The sequence below is a fragment of the Eupeodes corollae genome, chromosome 1 (genome assembly GCF_945859685.1).
Source record: "Eupeodes corollae chromosome 1, idEupCoro1.1, whole genome shotgun sequence".
Taxonomy (NCBI): domain Eukaryota; kingdom Metazoa; phylum Arthropoda; class Insecta; order Diptera; family Syrphidae; genus Eupeodes; species Eupeodes corollae.
This window is the reverse complement of record NC_079147.1, coordinates 311,035,516-311,057,473: the sequence shown is the minus strand read 5'-3', so window position 1 is coordinate 311,057,473 and position 21,958 is coordinate 311,035,516. Positions and strand designations below refer to the sequence as shown.

At 31.1% G+C, this 21,958-nt stretch overlaps 1 protein-coding gene across 2 annotated transcripts in view; it reads right to left on the bottom strand.

Annotated features, from left to right (window-relative positions):
* Nucleotides 1-21,958, bottom strand: part of LOC129943002 (adenylate cyclase type 2) — a 26,421-nt gene continuing 4,463 nt past the window's right edge. For both annotated transcript variants that reach the window (XM_056052203.1, XM_056052202.1), the window contains exons 2-21: nucleotides 18,078-18,218; nucleotides 17,493-17,626; nucleotides 17,238-17,435; nucleotides 17,038-17,160; nucleotides 16,787-16,981; nucleotides 16,476-16,697; nucleotides 16,264-16,391; nucleotides 16,052-16,210; nucleotides 15,466-15,598; nucleotides 15,033-15,405; nucleotides 12,627-12,731; nucleotides 12,352-12,482; nucleotides 12,059-12,285; nucleotides 10,399-10,600; nucleotides 9,856-10,127; nucleotides 9,619-9,781; nucleotides 9,264-9,476; nucleotides 9,055-9,159; nucleotides 2,829-3,071; nucleotides 1-223 (exon numbers count right to left, since the gene is read on the bottom strand). In XM_056052203.1, the coding sequence (XP_055908178.1) occupies nucleotides 92-223; nucleotides 2,829-3,071; nucleotides 9,055-9,159; nucleotides 9,264-9,476; nucleotides 9,619-9,781; nucleotides 9,856-10,127; nucleotides 10,399-10,600; nucleotides 12,059-12,285; nucleotides 12,352-12,482; nucleotides 12,627-12,731; nucleotides 15,033-15,405; nucleotides 15,466-15,598; nucleotides 16,052-16,210; nucleotides 16,264-16,391; nucleotides 16,476-16,697; nucleotides 16,787-16,981; nucleotides 17,038-17,160; nucleotides 17,238-17,435; nucleotides 17,493-17,626; nucleotides 18,078-18,174 (3,555 nt within the window). In that variant the 5' untranslated portion in view covers nucleotides 18,175-18,218 and the 3' untranslated portion in view covers nucleotides 1-91. The remainder of the gene's footprint in view (nucleotides 224-2,828; nucleotides 3,072-9,054; nucleotides 9,160-9,263; nucleotides 9,477-9,618; nucleotides 9,782-9,855; nucleotides 10,128-10,398; nucleotides 10,601-12,058; nucleotides 12,286-12,351; nucleotides 12,483-12,626; nucleotides 12,732-15,032; nucleotides 15,406-15,465; nucleotides 15,599-16,051; nucleotides 16,211-16,263; nucleotides 16,392-16,475; nucleotides 16,698-16,786; nucleotides 16,982-17,037; nucleotides 17,161-17,237; nucleotides 17,436-17,492; nucleotides 17,627-18,077; nucleotides 18,219-21,958) is intronic.

The window sequence follows — 21,958 nt, the reverse complement described above, 5'->3', positions numbered from 1 at the left end:
TTTGGCATTTTTAAAGTATTATTTGTATTATTATTTTGAATTCAATCGATAACAAATTGTCATTTTTCAGAAGATACGCAAAGATTTTATTTTACAATTTCCCATCGAATGGTGTCTTGACGAAGTAAGTTATTAATGTGCCTTTGCCTTTCACAAATATAGGTCCACGACATTCGCATGTGTATCCAGCATCCATAAGAATTTTCGCTGTACTTTCAGTCGTCTGAAAAAAAAGTTAATTTATACAAGTTAAAAAGAACACCATTAACAATGTTTAAAAATATTAAGATTTGACACACATTACACACAAATAGAAAAGATTTCCCACGTCTTCTATTGTTTTGAGCTTATTATGATTCAATTTAAAGCAAAAAAACAATAGCAGGAATGCGACCCACACTGATAACTTCCCATCCCTTCTGCTGATTTGTCTTGCTTAAAAGTTTGTAGGTTTTCGTGTTTTGTTAAAAAAGTTGTCAGTTGAAATATTCTTGAAAATTTTAAAATTAACAACAATATTTTGCATATAATGAAATAGTTTGATTTCAAAATTTGTTTTTGTTAACGAGATTTTTAGTCCAAAACCAATTTTTAACAATTTTAGGAGCATTCCTTAAAAGTTTTTATTTCAATACAAATTGGATGAATTTTGAAGTTAATGTCTTTTATTGTACACGAGATATCGAGGACCGAACACCAATTTTAACAATTTTATGTACTGTTTTTTGTAGATTTTATTTTTTTATGAAAAAGACCAACTATTGGATTTTTCTACAATATTTACTGAATGTCGAAAATAATATTTTCTGCGAGACATAATTAGGTTAAAGCCAATATTGTTATACTTTTTTTGAAAAGATACTTAAGTCAAAAGTAAATGTTTACTAGGTTTCAGTATTGTTTTTCTTTAAGGCTTTTATTTTTTGTAAAACAAATTGTCAATTCGATTTTTCTCAAAATTTTTCTAAATGTTGAAAACAATATTTCTTATGAGACAAAATTAGTTTGAAGCCATAATCTCAAATTTTTGAAAAATATTTGAGCCGAAAATCAATTTTTACGAAATTTTAGTAATATTTTTAAGTTTATATTTTTTGTTAAAAAACTGTCAATTTGATATTTCTCAAAATTTTACCGAATGGTGAAAGCAATATTTTTTATAAAATATAATTAATTTGAAGTCAATATTTCAAATTTTTCCAAAGGTATTTGAGTCGAAACTCAATTGCTACCCAGCTTTAAGTAATGTTTTTTTTAGGTTTCTATTTTTTTTACAGTGTCAATTCGATTTTTCCAAAAAAATTCTAGATTTCAAGTTATTCTTCGTTGCATACAATTATTTTGAAGATAAAATCATTTTTGCTTCATAAAAATATTTGAGGTGCCAATTATTTTTTTCAGTTTTTTTATTTATAAATGAACCGTTGATTGTATTGTTTTGCAAAAATATACTTGTTAAGTATCTAGTCGCTAGCGTTATTGCTTCGTGAGATTTTTTGAGTTAACCAAAATTTTCACCCTTTTTGAAATTGCTATGGTAAAAAAACCACTCACTCAATTATTTTGAGAGTCCTTTCTGCATCTTTCTGCTTTATTACCTCTATAACAAAATGTATTTGAAGTCAATATCTCTTCTGGTTCTTGAGCTATGGACTAAGAAAAAAGCTTGGCGACGTACGACGTACGGACACGCACAGATCAGACATCTCTCTAAAAATCTTTTATTTAGACTCTAGCGACCTTGAAACGTTGAGAAATGTCAAAATTTTTAATTCGATAAATCGGACCGATTACAATAACTTCCTATGGGAAGTTAATAAATTATTTTACTTATTTGAAACATTAAATAAATAATAGGTTGCATTTTGTATGTTATGACCTTACGAACTAACTCGCAAAGTAGGTGACTCCCAATAAAATTAGTACCACCAAAATTAAGACATATTCAATGTCATTTAAATTCCAACGTAAAGTGAACAAAAGAAGAATAAATACTTCCCAACGGTGGAACTTAGTTGGTCATGAACTAAATCCTGTATAAATAAATAAATAAATTGGGTAGCGCATCAGTCCGTTGGGAACTATGGCCTAGTGACTTACAACTCTCAACCGTTCATGTGTGCGAGTAATGTTGTCAGGAATGGAGGGGACCTACAGCAAATATGCCGAATCCGAACGACTAATTTGAGAAAGCACTTTTTCATGACAAGAGTTACTCTTGGAGAATTTGTCAATTCCTCGCAAGAGGCAGTACCCGTAAAAAGACTTTAGATAGCATATGCATGAATCGAACCCAAGACCTCTGGCATGACAGACTAACCACCATGCCACGGGTACTACAAATCCTGTATAATAAAGGCAATTATGCAAAGAAATACATTTATACATTCCGGCGAGTAAACGAGTTTATTTTTCTAAAATTTCTAAGAATTTTCTCAATCGGATTGACAAAGCCGAATGAAATATAAACACAGTGACTGTTCATTCTCTCGTCAAAATGAACTCACTTCCACTATTTTGGTTTTGGGTGTTACTCGATTGGGTTTAAGTACATAATTAACTATGTTTTAACTGAGTTTAAAATCCAAATAACGAAGATATTTCTACTAACACATTTTACGACGCTTGCAGGTTACGCAGAATATAAACTGCATAAAGAAACCTTTTGAAGAAACCACCACCATCGGCGGCGCGATGCCATTCGAAGATTGTAAGAGAAAATTTGTTCAATGCGTTTTTTTTAATTCTCTTTTATTTAATTCAAAATTAATTGCAAGAAACACCGACAATTATGTTTGTGATAAAAATGTATAACTAATTGAAGTTACCTGTAATCGTCCCATGACACCGCATGAATCCATTCTAGATGCAACATTAACTGTGTTACTCCAAATGTCGTATTGTGGTTTTTGAGCCCCTATCACACCTGCAATTACTGATCCGTGATTTAGTCCTATTCTCAATCGGAATCTCTGAAATGATTCCCGATTTATTGAGTCGAGGATAGACATCAAAGCAATAGCGAATTCCACTTGGATAACAACATTGTGTTCTTCTGTTCGCCTTTCATCCTGAAATTGTGGGAGAAAAATAAGATAAAATACGTGCAGTTATTAAGATCAATTGTTCAAATGAAACAACAACCAGGCAAAAATGGTTCAAAACCTAAGGGACAAAATAAACTTAAAAGAGTACAGTGTACACATCAATAACAATTCATTGCCCTAGTGACACAAGAACGCAACTATATTTTTGGGTATGCCGCATCTTTTTTAAAATATATGATTCTATATTAAGAACAAAAATTGTACCTCCAAGCAAATAAACGCATGCGGTGTTATGCGATCTTATGACCCAAACTGTTGAAATTTGAATCCAGATAAGTTTCTATCGCAATAAGCTCTTATAGATAGATGCAAGAAAATAATATATTAGGGAAAGCTTTAATAAATATTAATATCAAGTCAAATAAGAACATACGTAATTAAAACATTTATTGAAACAATTTATTCTCAGTACCTCAATAAAAACAAAATGTCAATTAGATCTGATCTGTTCTGAGTCATCGAACTTACATGCATATAAGTAACATACAAAATATTTGAGGGTCTGAGAGATTTCAAAACTGTACACATACATATCTCGAGACAATGAGTCGAAGATATATTTCCAAAATTAACTCAATGTCTCTGCTCCGTAAGTGCATACAATAGAATTATTGGTCCATTGTAACAAAATAATAATACACTCGCAAAACCACGATTTCTACAAACCGTTAAAATTATCTGACATGGATGACAATGCGCCGAGGAGTTGACGCATCGAAAATCCAAGAAGCTATCCCCCAAGTGCTCCAAACCAACCGATAAGATTAAGAATTTTTGATATCCGGGGCTAATTATGCGTCAGGGTCTCTTTTTAGCGTTTTTGAAAAATTAAATGTGTTCATTTTGCAATCGCGCTTGAAAAATCGTAAACCCAAAAGCGTTAAACCCACATAACCCAAAAACCATGAACTTAAAACCGTCAGAAGACTCTCTTACTACACGTTATCTTCTGAATAAGGCAAAACAGCTCAAACAAAAAATATATGTCAATATGTTTGGATTAGAAATTCATCTGTGCTCATTCGAAGAAAAGAAGAGGAGAATGTTATCAAAGTGGTTAGTTTTAAGGACTTTGTTGATCTGGAAAATTCTTTATAATTAAGCTATGAGTAGTGTGAATTTAAATAATGTTTCTTTAAGTCCTAATATTAACTCAATTGATAACAATATTTCCTCGTCAACTGTAAATTTGGATTGTTTATGTATTAATCATCAAAACTTATTGTCTTTTTATATTTTTTCTGTAATTCACCAAAATAGCATTCGTAAGAACTTTGATATTTTTTTAACTATCTTGCTTCTTTAGTTCACTTACAAGATCTAACTTTTCTTTCCGAAATCTGGATTTTTGATAATGAAGTTTCGATTTTTTCTATACCTAATTTTAATCTTGTTGCAACATGTAATAATACATATGCTGCTGGAGGAGTCGCACTGTTTCATAAAAATAATTTATCTAACATTACAATTAAATGTTCAAATTTGAAAATTTGATTAGTGTCAAATGCGAAATTTCTGGTTTTATTTATTGTTTTTTCTGTGCGTATAGATTTAACTTTTGCTTTGTAAATGCCTTTCTGGATGAATTCTCTGGCTTTTTAGAAAATCAGAAGTGCAAAAATCTATGGTCGTTGATTTGAACATTTACATTCTCACCACCTCATATGAAAGTGATAGTTATCTTTCACTTATGTCTTCTTTTGGTTTGGTAAGTTTGCTTAATGTGCCAACACGTGTCGTTCAAGATTCAAGTACTTGTCTTGATCATATATTAAAAAGATTACATAGAAGTAATTCTACAAATTATAAAACGACTACCTTTGATCTTAATATAAATGATCACTTTTTAACAACAATTCAGCTTGATCGAAGTGTGTCCACTGTGTGAATTAACTAAAATTGACTAAACTGCACTAAAATCGGCCTTAGTTTTTGAGTTTTGGGATGATGTTTATGGTGCACATGATCCATCTACTGCCTTTATGTTTTTTCTTAACAGACTTCAATTTCACATAGAGTCATCTAGCAAGAGGATTAAAAAACGCCAACAAAACAAACATCTAAAACAGTGGATGTCAGATGCTCTTTAAAAAAACAATTCAAAAGAAAAATTACTTTTTTTAGTGCTCTAAAAAACATCCCAACAACTCTAGACTGAAAAAGTGTTACGTAAAATTGTGTGAAGAACTTAAAAATGATATACCTTTTCAAAAAGATACTTATTGAAACAACTTTATCCATTATATGGGTAATTCTAATAAAGAATGGCAGGTCGTTAATAAGATCCTGAACAAAAACGTGATTAATTCTGATATCGCAGTTAGTAAAAATAATTTGTCCTTTTATGAGCTTTTTGAAGTTGCCACTGTATTTAATGATGATTTTTCAAATATTACGAGTTTTATTCGTACAACAGCAATGAATAATTCTTTTGCTTGTCATTGTGACAATGTCGATGCTTTTGAACACATTCAAAGTCTAAATTTGTGGATGGAATTTTTGTGTGCTTTTGAAATAAAAAAAATTATACAGTCGCTAAAAAATTCAAATTCTAAGTCGTGCGATAATATTTCTAGTAATATTCTGAAAAGAATATCTTTACTAGTTGCAAATGTTTTAAACACACATTTTCTATCTAAGCATACAAAAAGGTATCTTTCCTGATTTTTTGAAAACTGCAGTCGTTATCCCTTTACATAAAAAAGGCGATGCTACGAATTTAAATAATTATCGACCTATAGCTTTTTTATCAGCCTTTTCTAAAGTTTTCGAAAAAGGGGTCAAGTCTAGTATGCTGTCTTTTCTAGACAAAACGAATTTTTTCAGTGACTCACAGTTTGGCTTCAGAAGTGGTAGATCTAATGAAGACGCTTTGTTAAAGTTATGCAGTGAAATTTATAAAAGTCTTAATGAATCTGTTATACCAGCTACACTATTTATAGACATTACCAAAGCTTTTGACATGGTTGACCATGATATTTTGCTTATGAAATTATATAATGCTGGATTAAGAGGTTATATACATGAATGGTTTGTATCGTATCTGCATAATCGTAGTCAAAGAGTTAAAATTAAAAATATCTTAAGTGCTAAAAACTTCATTAACGTTGGTGTACTACAAGGCTCTGCATTAGGACCAGTTTTGTTTTTTATCTTTGTTAATTCACTTTTCTTGCAACCTTTGAAAGGTATAATAACAGCGTTTGCCGATGACACTGCTTTGACGTACAACAGTAAATGTTACTTCAACCTTTATTCGGATGTTAACCACGATTTAGAACTGTTGCGTAATTTGTTTAATCTTTATGAACTGGTCATTAGTGAAAAAGCGAAGTTCATGATATATAATATTATGGGTAAAATCTGTAGTGATATGCCTTTAAAATATCATTATCCTAATTGCGAATGATTCCGTTTGATGCATTCCTGTGTTTTTGATCATAATTTTATAACTTTTAATTCTAATCTGTGTTGCACCACGGATTATTTTTCAAAAGTTTTAAGTATTTGGGTGTAACTTTAGACTATAGGTTTAGTTGGAAAGACCATACACTATCCGTAAAGAATTTTTTAACTAATTTTATTAGACAGATTTGTCTACTCAACCAATACAATGGTTTGTTAGTTTTAAAATTAGTTTACAACGGCTTTTTAAATCTAAGTTGCAGTACGGGATAACTTGTTGTGGTGGAACACAATTTAATAAATAAGAACCTTTACTTATAAAATAAAAACATGCAATTCACATTCTGTGTAAGGTTAATCGTCTAACTCCTAGCTTTGGGTTTTTTAAAAATCTGGAACTGCTACCATTAAGACTTTTGTATTTCTACAAGGTTTAAAATTTGTTTTTGAAAATTTCGGTTACAATGCTTCGAGGATCTACGAAAACTGTAATTTAGGCGTGAACTCCAGTTATCTTGTCAAAGTACCCACAATCAAAAAAGCACATTTTTCACACTTTTACAATGTTACTGCGCCTCGTCCTTTTTAATAAATTACGTACTATTCTTAGAAGTGGGCGAGCTAAATCAGTATATCTGAAAAATATTAAACATTGGCTTTTTTATCTGATTTTGATGTTGTTGAAAACTTGATAGTTCCCTTAGTTTAAATTTTTGAAATTATTGCTCTTTTTTTTAATTATTTTTTTTTCCTTCATATTAAATTCATTTAATTAAGATTTGTTTTTCCAACTTTTTAATTTAATTTTGACTCTTATATATTTATCGCATCCCCATCGATAAATTGTAATTATCTTTTATACAGTATAGTACTTTTGCTTCTTGTCTTCGGCCAACAGATTGTACTTAACTATTTCATTCTTGAAAATAATCTTAAAGTTAATGTATTTTTATATAACTATGGATTGAAGTTTATATAGTTTTAGATATATTTCAAATGAAATAAATAAATACCATTTCTGTTTTGATTTTTCAAAACTCTAAAAATTAAAAGTAACAAATTATGTAGTATTTAGGATTTATTAGATTGATTGAGTAAGCATAAGAATTTTTGTTCTCAATTTTGTTTTTATAAAGCTTGAATGAAATCATTAAACTCAATCGATCTTATTTATTCGGATTCTATTGCTAAACGAGTTAAAGATGATAATCTTTCATCCAAGATCGAAGATCGGTACATATTTTGTATTCTTTTAAGGACTGAGAAAGACATTCTGCTTCACAATTGGCTATATAAACATTTGGAAAAACGTCAATCATTTGTTTTTCAATGATCCAGTTAAGTATTTTAAATGGAGAAATAACTTGAAAAAAAAAACACTTGTGGGTGCAATTTCATCATTTAAATAAGCTGCTCTAGTTCGTAAGTTAATTCAAATCTAAATCTGTATGATAAATTTCGACTAATTTGTTTGCTTTTATTTTTACTTCATTTTCACCATACTTTAGATAATGCAAAAAAAACCGAAAATACCAGTGGTATAAGTTAAGCTTCAATCCTCTTGTGCATTTCTGTGGTCAATGTATCTATTATTACATAGAAAGTGCTAGTTAATTAGTCCACTATATTTCCAATCTTCGCAAAAAAAATACGAGGCATAGAATTCAATTTTTTGTCAATCAGGAAACCCTTTGTTGAGTTAGGCTGCATGGATTTAATATTTTTTTAGTTTAAAATTTTGGGTTAATATCGACTTAGGCTATGTGGGCTTGACTTTTTGGACATACTAGCGAGTCGAGCTATGTGGGTTTAAAGTTTATGGGATTAATTGTGAGTTGGGCTTTGCATTGGAATTAAGAAATGAAAAAATGGTTAAAAAAAGTCACAAAGTCTAAATGATCATCATGCTGAAAAATGTTCAAATATTGACAAATTTTTCTGTATCACTAGGAAGAAGAATTACGACAGGCCATCAACTTAATGCTCTTGGAGGATTTTTCATTCTTTGCGGGAGGCAGTACCCGTAAGAAAAGTTTAAGGGGGCATAGGCGGATATCAAATCCAGACTTCTGGCATGACAGTCCTATGGACTAGCTATCACGCCATTAAAATTTAATCGTGTTGAAACACACACAAATGAAATTTCAAATAAGTGTCTCACTTTCAGTTTTTATGTTTGTACATATATATGTATGTACTGTACATACATATATGTAACTAAAATCGATTGAAAAAACATATCCTAATTTTTCTGTTCAATACATGATTCAACCAGATATTCCTTTACTGCATTGTGTGCATTAATGATCAAACCAGTTTTTAAAACTTATATGCTATTATTTTCCATAAAAGTGAAAATAACTTAATGATTATAATTATTTTGAAAACATTCTTGTCTTATATTTTCTTCTTAGGAGCATACATTTAGTTTATGCTTATTTATTTCTAAATAATAAAATACAAACGTATTCATATTTGGCTTGACCAAGAACTAATGTTATAAAACTAATGGTCTTTAATAACATTATTTAATTAAACTCACAGTAGATCCATCGTCCTTGCCTGGCCTTAGTCCTGATGCACACATGTATGTACTCGCAATTGTTTTAATCTTTTCTATACCACTGAACTTCGGTTTAAGAAGAAGCTGAAATAAGCATATTATTCAAAAATTTATAAACCGATAAAACTGGACTGATACATCAATATAAGAGACTTTATATGTTTATAACGATTGCTTAAAAGAATTACCTTGTCAAAATCACAAATAATTTCGTTTAGAAGACGCAAACACTCCAGTCCCTGCTTATTTACATCAGTTTCATCGTAAAATTCCTTGTAGTTAGGAATCGAAGCAAACATCACAGCCACGCTTGAATAACTTTCATGATATAATTCAGTTGATCTATCCTGGTAAAGGAAATGAGTAGCGACGTGAGCTGGAAGTATATTTTCAAGTAAGATCTGAAAGCGTATAAGACACAAGAAATCATTTAAAATTAATATGATGCGATTAAATTTAAGTTTGTATTTAAATAATTAAAAAATATATATATAAATTTACTTGTTTAATGATATGTACAAAAAACAATGCCTTAAAACGTACCTTATTGATGCCACGCATAGTTTCAACTTCTTCTTGCTCAACTTTCAATTTAGCTTTCCATAAAAAGTCCGTTCGAGCTACATACTCTCCCTGTCGGTCAAGAGTATGCAAAACAGCTATTATAAGACAAAGGAACATAAACCCTTTCACTTCAAGTTGCAATCTAGATAACATAAATAATTATTTTGAATGACTATTTGTCAGATAGAGATTCAAGGCGTTAACACCAATGCTTACATGCTAGTTTCTGAGTGTAATTTATTATAGCTTTGAAACAGATCGCTATATCCTAGCACAACCACCTCAGTCAACGCAGCCATCACCATAACAATCAACTTCAATATAAATCCGGCTCTAAGAAAGGCCGAGACACATGCTAGACTTAGGGCACAACAAAGAAGGTATGCTGGGGCTGGTGGGTAATTAACAATTGGCAAAGGCGAATGATGTGCAGAGGTATTATATAAACTTATTCCAACATCAACAATAGTGTCTTCAGAAAAGTTGATCTAAAAAATTAAATGCCATGTTACTTACAAGTGTAATGTTTGGGGTCTTAACAATAAACTTTAACACCTTACTCAATGATTACATTTATGAGTTCCGCAAATTTGTAAAACTTTCAGTAATTTGTAATATCTACTTACATACTTAAATGATATGTATTCATTTACTGGAAGTTCTAATAAGGGTTGTTGCTAGTTTAAATTGTATTATTACATATTTTTCGTGCCATGAGTTATTATCGTGAGTGCAAATTCTATGATCTACGTAACTTACCACATTAAAAACAGAACACGATGAGACTAGAGCATTTACTATCAAAAATATGGATAATCTTATTGTACGGCTACTGGCTACAGCCTGACTTGGGCTATAAGAGGGAGTAGAGGAATTTTCTACCATCTTGACATTACAAAGATATAGAAAGAGTCCAAAACATATTGTACTTGCTCCGATAGACCCCAGCAAGGCTACATTTCTAGTTAAAAGATTATAATGTGTGAGTTTTAAATTTACAAAAAGCATGCATATGAATGAATTTAAAAAAAAGGGTTAACCTAAGAATGGGAAATAATAAGCTGGAAATCAGTTTTTACCTTCCTTTTGGTGTCTCATAAAATATCTTGTCCGCGTCAATAAAATTCCGAACAGCGTCTTTCGTGGTATATCCGTTTCTATAAATCTCTGGTTAACACCTTAACCAAAACTGTGAAGCAAATAATTTGCTTACATTTTTGATTCAAATAGTTTTTCATGCACTCAATCTTTTCAAATATGCACATATGTATGTACATATGCACATACGTACATAGGGTAGAAATTTCTGTCCCACAAACAAAACTACGTACATTTGTATGTACGTATTTTTTAATGTATTTTAGGTACCGAACTCGAATCTCTCCTTATAATGTTTACCATATGTATGTACATACATACATACATACCTCCATACATAAATATATATGTATGTATGAATATACATATATGTATCACTTAGGTTCTTTAAAATATTTCTCTTATAAAATATTAAGATTACCAGAAAGGGTGTTTTTAAGGCTAAGGACAAATACAACTTAAGTTTAAAGTCTTCTAGACAAAGTTTATATCATTTTATTATCTTACTTAGTTTCTGGAAATTCGCATTAGTTGTCACTATTTATTTGATGAAATTTTAAGAAACGGTGATTGATTGTCAATGATTGCTGATTCTAAAACATACGTTTTGGAATTAAGTTTTATTGCTGATTTCAAATCCGTACTTCAAATTCAACTTTCTGTTCAAAATTTTAAAATACCCGTTTTCAACATAGTTTTTAAATTTGTTCAATTTACTTCCGAAACTTAATTTGATAGCCTTGTGATCTTGAGACCACGGATTTGTTATAAAAATATATACGTTATAAAGGTTTTTTGAAAATTTTATATTCTTGAAGATAGAGATTAAATGCAGGTTCAAAAGTGTATATATAAATGTATTATGAAACTATAACCCAACCAAGTGAGCTGAAAGTGGATTTATGAAATGAATTTCCTTAAATGCAAAGAAAACTTTACAAGCGGTCTCCAGCTTAAGCCAAATTCTATAGTGTGGCAGGGTAAAGGCGTTGTACTGGGCAGTATGCCCTCTCATATAAACCACAAATTGTTAAGCCCACTTTTTGCCCTCTGCTTCTGAATCGGTGTAAATAAAACAAATATATGAGACAAAAATTGTACAAAATAGTATTCTTGTCGATTTCGATGAAGGTAAAAATTACATAATAGGTATAGAACCGAAGGTAACCAAGAATTTCACGATCTATGGCTTTTTTACACAATGTTAAAAACTTCAAAAAGAAGGCACAGACAATTTTTGTCAACTTATTTTTTCCTATTCCCAGGTGAAATCCTTATTTTACTGAAGTATGTATACGTTAATTTATAAAATGTTACTTACAATTCAAGCACTTTTAGTTGTATAGTGCCTAGTAGCACAAATATACTAAAGGCACAAAGTAAATCATACCGGAAGTGAGGATCGGGTTGAGCTCGATATAGGGTTTCACGGGAAGAGTTCCGGTACCACATGGTTATAGGTTTCAACTCTGTCGGTGGTCCTAAACAGCTAAAACTCGAACATCTTCGTTCTGGTGGCAAGAGGTTGGACTCTATCATAGCAATGCTCTATTTTTGAAAGCCATGCATAGATTTTAGTGTCAGTACTTTTTGTCAAGTGTATTGTCTATTTACCGCAAGTCCGATATTTTTAACTAACTTTGATTCCGCAATATTTGCAAAAGGCTTATCTGCTCCCCAACATTCTACATACTTCGTCATTTTTGATGATGGCCTGTGTCGTGTGGGTGGGCCTCCGGGTGTGGCTGTAACAAAAAGTAATAGCTATTTTTAAAAGTTATTTAACAAGCAAAAAACCAAATGGCATGTGTGCTATTAATAGCAGGCACACGTCACAAACTGAAATTCAAATAGTCCTTTAAAATAAAAAAATGATTGTAGAAGCTCACCAGTTCCACCAATAGAACGAAAACTTTCTCCATTTGTGATTGAGTGCTTTCTATTATCCATGAAAACCCCTGACGACCGTCGTCTATCAGCAAAAGCCATGATTCCTGCATGGGATGAGGAAGTTAAGTGTCAAACATTAATATGAACACGAATTGTTTTAGTCACGAAACGAATTCTACATCAAGGTTAAATACGGGAAATGGTTATTCTGTGTCTAATTTATGAAATTGAAAATTGAAATCAGAGATACGCATTATTAAAATCAAAAAGTTGTACGATTGGACAGTAAATTCTTTTTTTAATGGAAATAACAACAATGATATAGAGTACATGTTACGTATATACATATCCTCAGAAATGAATTTAGTAGGTTTAATTCGATTGATATGAGTATACAACTAACAAAAGAAAAAAAAGGTCAATTCTATCTCCCAAATTAAATTAAAATTAATAAATTATTTGCAATTAAAACTATTATTACATTACATATAAAATGTAAAATATACCTAAATACAATTTCAAGATTTTGTAAAATCATGCATGTATGTTTTCCTATAATAGATCATCCACGACTAATACTGCATAAATTACTATATTCTTGGTAGGACAGTAATTTTTAACTTTTTTTTAAAAGATAACGATAATATCATTTTCCAATGGCATTTTATTTCTATAAGCAAAACCAGAAGTGAAATTCTCTTTCGAAGTATCCAAATTCACGGTAAAATATTTTCAAAACGCCAGCAACGTTTTTGGGAATATCTGAATCACAAAACGTGTTTAACCTAACCTTTTATTTGATACCAATTTAATAAGTGGGCGCAAGCGAAGAGAAATTAACAACTTAAAACCAAAAATGTTGTTGTTCCATCTTTAAATTCTTGAATTATATTGTGGAGAATTGACATATGCCTTATCTTTAACGTGATCACTTCCACGAGATATAAAACTTTCAGATAACTTTCTGGGTATCGTATCGCCGCTGTGGCACGTAGAGATGCGTCTTATTAAAAATAATCACTGCCCACATTAATATCTGCTACTTCCAACTATAAAATGTTGAAGCATAACTCGGTATCACAGTTCATTACCCATTCTCATTTTCGAATTGGTAAGATCCAAACACACAGCCCGTTACCCTTCTTAGTCGTTCAGAGCCTCTTATTCTTCTTATAAATATAGCTTCAGAAAATTAACGCATCATTAAAGATGATCTTTCGATGTCCGGATAATACGAATGCATTCTCAGGACCCAATCAGCGAAGATACAAAGCTGCTGGTAATCGTTTGGCTTGAGTTCTTGTGTTAGCTGAACTAAAAAAGTCTTATGGTTTAGTAAAGTTCGTAGAATGCCTTATTCCAAATACTGAAAAAGAATCCACAAACCTGGTTTTTCGTCAACTCTAAAAGCTACTACACACATACGGTTTCGATTCTTCACATAATTAACTTGTCTTAACAACTCAAATTTTGTACCATTTCACTATTGCACTGCAATAAAGTTATTTAAGATATGACCCAAAATGTTCAATAGTTTTTTTTAGTAAAATGCGTTTTTAGAATCAACTTTTTAAAATCTTTTCTATAAAAATCCGTAAAACATATCTGTTGAAAGTATATATTCAACGTTTCAACGTAGAAGATGAAAGTGGGAAACAAACGCCTAAGTTTAAAAACTTAGCGTAACTTCTAAAAAAAAACTCTCTTTTAAATTCTGTCAAAAGAAAAAAAGGGTTAAAAACCTGCTTGCCTATACAGCATTGAGTTTTGCAAGCATTAAGGTCTACAAGGTTCATTCTACCCGGATAATCTTATAAGGGTTAAAATTAAATGAGAATAAGGTTGTGAATCTAAAACCAAATATAAAAAACTAAGAGCACTTTTGTCAGAAATTAAATGCTTGATTACAAGTTTTAGAATCATTTAAGGACATAGTGAAGAGTTTAGGATATTCATACAACGGAGCCAGTATTTATTTTGTGGATATCAGATTTAAAACCGTCAAGGTAAATGTATTTTCAAAATTAAAATTTGTCCGATCGGTTTTAAATTACATATGTACATATACCTACTCGACGTATGTGATATACAGACAATTTAATTATTTATTGTCTATTAATAAAGTTTAAATATGTTATTTATTATAAATAGGAATGAAATTGAGCAACGTTTCTTGTCATTATATGCTGACAAATTAAACAATTTGACTGTTGGGTATGTATGTATATGAGAGTTTGTTGAGCGAAAGGTACATGTTCAATGAATGTTATATTAAAAATAAAAGGTAGTTATGTGGGTAACACACATAAACGATAGGCACTTATCCAGGCTTTACTGTTTTTATTTAAAAATTCACGAAAAGGCTTTCCCTGGAATTTGTATTGAAGTTTTACATTTAGGTTTACCTTGAACTGAGAGCTTTCTTTTCACTTTTTCAGGAACTTCAAGAACGGCTACACTTTCTTCGTGAGCACACGTTTCCACATCGCTCTTTGCTGTTTTACTTTCATTTGATGAATTCGCTGCAGTTTTAAGTTCTATATTTGCCTGATTCTCTGGTCCACTTTTCATATCTTCCTCTATACGAATGGATTTAAACTCTTCGTTATTGTTACTTTTAGTATTATCCCTTGATTTTGATGGTATATCTATATCATTCAATTCTTCCGGGTCTTCTGTTTCGACAATTGAAATTTGATTCAACCGCACTTGACCAGGTGTTTCTTTTAAAGAGTGCGTGTTGTGGATCTCCACAACCCTTGGAAGATCGATAGATCTCTGTGGAAAATATATTGTTTAAACTTATAGAAACTTATAACCGTAAATGATTTGCCTTACCTTCGGTGGAACTATTAAATAAGTATCCACTTTATGGTCTGACAGATAAGAATCGCGAGAGCCACCATTGCCCGGTTCAACTTCAAACTTATCATCAAGATACGAAAGAGTTTGTTTTGTTATATGAACTCTCCTAAAAAAATAACAAGTAATCATTGATCATTGCTCATTTTTATTTAAACAGTAGTATTATACAAATTTATTATTCAAAGACCATTAAGTATAATGAGTAAAAAAAAATCATTTTTTCAAACATTTTTCAGCGAAAAATGAAAAGGTCTGTGTGGCCCAGACACTTAACTTTTGTTAACTTGCAATACATATGCACCAATATGACAAAGGTTTTCTGTACATATCATCAAACGAAGAAGATCGCTCTTTTCGAATAGGAAATTTGACTTATCATTTGGTGGTCATTTGTTTGTTTTGGCCTACAATGAAGCTCGATGGCACCCGTTTTTAAAATATCGCAATGACACCCCATATTGGAAAACCCAATACAAAGAAATTAAAAGGCAAACAGCTAAAGCCTATCACATGCTACACGACACATATAGAGGTAAATTTAAGGCATTATAGAACATACCCTGCTACGCCACCGCTTTCCATATGATTAGCCGTTGTAACATCATCGCTCCAAACATCAAACTGCCACTTTCTTAGGCCAAGAACTCCGCAGAGCACATTTCCAGTGTGAATACCAATTCGCATATCAACATTTATGCCAGTAGCTTCCCGAACATGCCTACCATGTTTAAAATACAATATTTGAGTTGAAATTAATTCTGGGTTAAGTACTTAATGGCGTCAATCATCTGCAAGCCCATATTAACACAATTAGCAGCATGTTGCGGTCTAGAAATAGGCAATCCAGATACACAATAATAACAATCCCCAAGAATTTTTATACGTAGACATTGGTTTTCCTGCAAATAAATAAAGTTATTGGTCAAAAACTATATTACCGCATCTAAATCTTGGTTATTTTTGTCCTCATAAGATTTACTTACTTGTGCGATTTGATCAAATCGACCAAAAAGATCATTGAGTGTCTTAACCAAATCACTGGCAGTAAGTTGCTCTGAGAGAGGAGTAAAGTTTACAATATCTGCATACAGAATTGAAACATTGTTATGGCGTTGGACGTGTAGCTCATGGAATCTAGTTGAGTAAGCTTGCCCTCCAGCACGCTGGCATGCATCCGCCATTTTTAACATTATACTTCTTTTGACCTTCATTAACAGAAATACATACAATGTATAGGTAAATAGTGTGTATAAAGATTATTTGATATAAAATTGTTTCTGGAAAAGAGTATTACCTCAGCTGCTATGTAAGCAGGGATAACGCTTAATAGAAGTTGTTCCTGCTGTTCCCGCTCACACTCTAATTTGACTCTCTGCTCTATGCCTGTACGCGTACCATCAACAGTCCGATTGTGGGCCGCGTCAGACATTATTCTATAGTACAAGCCAGAAACGGATGCAGTGCCTAGCATAATAACTTCGGCAATAAGCTGGGAAAACGTTAAGAGCCCTTTACTACTAACAACTCATTAAACAATGAACTTACCATATCGATATCAGGAGAGAATGCTGGGCTGGAACCAATCTTATGAACCACGTGAATAACTGTCATAAAAAATGCCAACACCAATGAAACGGGCCATGAGATGGGAAGCATTGTGTGAATTCCCTAAGTTCGAAGCATTATCAATACTTTTATTCTCGTTGCAAAATATTGTTTTGAATTTAGTCCATTTATCTATTTACCAGAAACACAGCAAAAATTGGCAGAGGTGCCAATTCGTCTCCCGTAATGGCTGCTATGATACCCAGAGAGAAGGTAGTTATTATAGCAAATGCTAATGCTGCAACAGGTGAATTTAAAACTGCCGGGAATTGAAGGGCTGTGAGGATGGACCCCGACACGAGACCAGCAGTGAAGAGCAGTGCTATGTGTACGACATTCTGAAACAAGCCATGATATTAAGTTTTGTTCGATCTCGAAAACCTACTTCTATTAACATAGTCCTTGAGTAATCCAAATAATATTGACAGAATACATGCTGCAAGTGAAATAGACAGGCCCGATATGAATAGCGATTTTCTTAACCTTTGTCGGTACCTTGTGTACAAATCATCCAAGTGAGCATTTTCCGCTAAAATTAACAAAACGAGATGAACCACACTCTTTTAAATAACATTTTAATAATAATTTTCTAGAATCATGATAAAAAACTCTCATAGGAAAGGTGAACATTGTGTTTTTTGGAGGCACCGTTTTTTTTTGGTATTTATGTTATTCAACTAAATGGTGTTACTTTGAGTTTTTTTTTTAATAAAATTTTAATAACATTTTATAATCGTAAAAGTGGTAAGTTGTAAGAATTAGAATCAACATTCTTCTAATGAGTTGAAAGCACTAAGAACAAATCATTACATTATATTACTTCATCAATCATCAAGATATATGAAATAGGAAAAGAAGAATATACATAGATAAAAGAAATTACGTTTACACAAACAAAAAATAATTATCTATATCTTCAAAAAGATTTATCTACAATCAAAATGTACATACTGATTTTATTTTTTACCTAATTTGCTTACCCGAGGAATCGTTATCCCTGTCACCATTTTTAATAACTCTTTTTAAGTTATTGTTAAAGGTATCAATTATTGGTTTATCTGCATTTTTGTGAGACATTTTAAGTCGAGTAACACATTTCTTTAAATATGCTTCACTAATAACTGCAAATTTTAATTATTAACAAGAATATTACTGTTATGAAGTTAAACAATAAAAAATTGTATTAATAAGTATAATAATATTTATATTAATATAAATAATAATAATAATTATAATTATAATAATAATAATAATAATAATAATAATAATAATAATAATAATAATAATAATAATAATAATAATAATAATAATAATAATAATAATAATAATAATAATAATAATAATAATAATAATAATAATAATAATAATAATAATAATTATAATAATAATAATAATAATAATAATAATAATAATAATAATAATAATAATAATAATAATAATAATAATAATAATAATAATAATAAAAATAATAATAATAATAATAATAATAATAATAATAATAATAATAATAATAATAATAATAATAATAATAATAATAATAATAATAATAATAATAACAATAAAAATAATACTAGTTTTTTTTTTTTTTTTTTTTTTATTTTAAAAAACTTTATTATTTCTGAAATATATTTACAATTTTAATAAGTTCCTGCGAAGCCTTGGCTTGTCTGCAGAAGATTGTGTTTTCTTATTGTTTTCAATAATAAAGTGAGTTCAAGAGCATAAAAAAAGAAAAAAAATATTATGAAGAAAATATAAAATAATGAATTTAATTTTAGCAATTCAAAAAGAAGTTTTTTAGTTGTTTTTTTCTAGTTTTAAAATTTTGGATATTTACTAGCTCTCGAGGTAATGTGTTAATTATTGATGGAACGATGTATTGAAGTTGTCTTCTACCATATATGTTGTAGTTCCTTGGAATTAGTAGCATTCCTTGGGCCCGACGTCTGGTGTTTACCTCGTGCTCGATTGGTCGAATGAAACGTCTATCATCGTGGTATTCTAAAATTATCGCCATTTTAAAGATTTGTTCCACCTGAAGAACGTTAAAATTTGTGTCTCTTCGTCTTGTGTTACTGTTTTGTATGTGTTTCAGTGCTGAATTTTGAACTTTTTGTAGCTTTTGAATGTGGGTTGTTGATGCGTTACCCCAAGCAAGTATTCCATATCGTAATCTTGACTCTACTAAAGAATAATATACCTGTCTTAAAACTGGTTCGGAAGCATGGTACCGCAAATGAGAAAGAGCGTATAGTGCCTTCCTCAGATCCTTTCTTAATTTGTCAATATGTTTGTCCCATAGAAAATGGCAGTCTATTACCACTCCAAGATATTTGTAACTTTCAACTATGTCAATGCACTCGTTCGAAGTATTAGGGCAAGCATCATTTCTGTAGTAAATCTGCTTTTCTGTTTTTTTGAAATGTGGGCTTCGGATATGCATCATTTTTGTTTTTGAAGCATTTATCACTAATCCGTTGTCATGACACCATCTAACAGCCGCATTGAATTCATCTTGCATCACCATTGTCGCCGTGTCCAGAGACCTATGACGAACAACAATCGCAGTATCGTCAGCAAAAGCGAATGGTATGCTTTGCTTAAATACTCGAAGTAACTCGTTTGTGTAAAGAATGAATAATAGTGGACCCAATTTAGATCCCTGTGGTACTCCATATTGCACCTCCTTTTCCTCACTCAACACATCATTTATCTTGACGGAGCACATTCTGTTGTGAAGGTAGTCTGTCATCCAGTCAGCCATTATACCTCGTATCCCGATCCTTTTCAATGCTTCTAATAGATTTGAGTGATTCAGAGTATCAAAAGCCTTGCTAAAATCCATGAACAGGACAAGCACATGATGTCCTTTATTTAAGCTCTCGTTTATAACATTAACGAATTCACCAAGCAGCTTTCCTGTGTTTTTGTTTTTTTGAAATCCATATTGGCTATTGTGAATAAGAGAGTGTTTTTCAATAAAACCTTCCAACCTTTTGACAATAACACCTTCTAAGCACTTTTCTACAACTGGGAGTATTGATATAGGTCTATAGTTATTCAATTGATCTTTAACTCCTCCTTTGTAGATCGGCCTTACCATAGAAGTCTTAAGAGGTTTTGGTATTTTTGATTGAGTGATGCTCAGGTTTATTAATTTGCAAAAGATTGGAGAAAAAATATCGGCATGCCTTCTAATGTCCACTGCTCTAATGCCATCAACTCCAGGTGACTTATACTGCCCAAGAGATGTTATGATGGTGCATACCTCACTAATGTTTGTAGCATAGGTAAATATTGAGTTTTCTACAAAATGATTAGCATTATTTGATGTTATGGAACTACATTCGTGTATTATGGTCGCTGTTTGTGATGAGAAAAACTCAGCAAATTCACTGGAAAGTGAATTAATATCTGTTTTGAAGTTTTTTGACACTGTTTCGTCTATACTCGGTTTTTTTCTTCCTAGTATTTCATTTATTAGTCCCCATGTTTTACGCGGATCGGTCTTATATTGAATAAATTGATTTTTATAGAAATTGGATTTTTGTACTGCTATATTTTTGTTTATTCTATTCCGTAAGGTTTTGTACTCGGTTTCATAGCTTATATTTTTTCTGTTATTTTTCCATTTTCTGTATAATTTATCTCTTTGTTTGCACTCTGCAATGATGTTCGACGTTATCCAAGGATTATTTTTTCTTTTGTTTGATAGTTTTCTAGTAAGCGTTGATTTCGTATAAATATCCTTCAATTTACAAACCAATTTATCATACATGCTTTCAACATCCTCCTCTTCTAAAACCGATCTCCAATTTTCTTCCTGAATGAGATGGTTAATTCTTGTATTACATAAATACGTGGAACTGACGTTTTGTTTATCTGGAAGGTTTTGGTCTCTTGTATAGTACAAAATTGGATAATGATCAGAGATATCACTTTCGATGACTGCTGTATAAATTGAGTTATCGACTTTACTTAGCAAGATGTGATCAATTAATGACTTTGTTCCCTTTTTAATATCAATTCTTGTGCACTTTGTAATGACGTTCATTAGTCTTAACGATGCTAACATCTCCAAATAATCTTTAACATAGCTTGAATTTGAATTTGGATCCTGAATATCAATGTTCATATCACCCATAACAATAAATTCTTCGTGTTTTCTCATTTCGTTTCCCAAATTGTTGGCAAATTCTTCAATAAATGCCTTTTTACTGAAACCTGGTGGTCTATATATTCCGATAACATATGTTGTCTTACTCCCATCCGTAAAATTAATTTTTATGTTCTCATACGAAACCGTAGGTGAAAATATTCTTTGGTGAGATAATCTTTTTCGAATAAACATCATAATTCCTCCACCTCTTTGGCAATTTCGATTTAAAACTTCTTGTTCAAAACCATCAAGTTTATAAAATCCTTTTTCTTCGTCCTTTGTATTTGTTTCTACTAAAATTATTATTTTTAATTCATTTATGAAGTGACTAATACTTAAGCAGAAAATATCCCAGTGTAAACGTAATGATCTAATATTAAAACATAAACAGCAGCAATTATTATTTTTTAATTCATTTACATTAATGCCGCTAAAACCTTGTTTTACCCTACAATCATAATTGACAATAATTTCATTGTTTTCATTTGTGTTATTCATTTTTTATGAAAAGTTTTAAATTTCTATTTTGCTCTCTCTTTAAAAATAAATTATTGTGTGCGCGTTATATTGTTCACGTCATTAGCGGTGTTGATCATAATCGGTTGTGTACTCTCATTTCTACGTGCTAATATTTTTCCCGCACTCTCCCACACATATTTCCAGCTTTCTTGCTTTGCCTTCTGTTTCGTCAACCATAAGAGA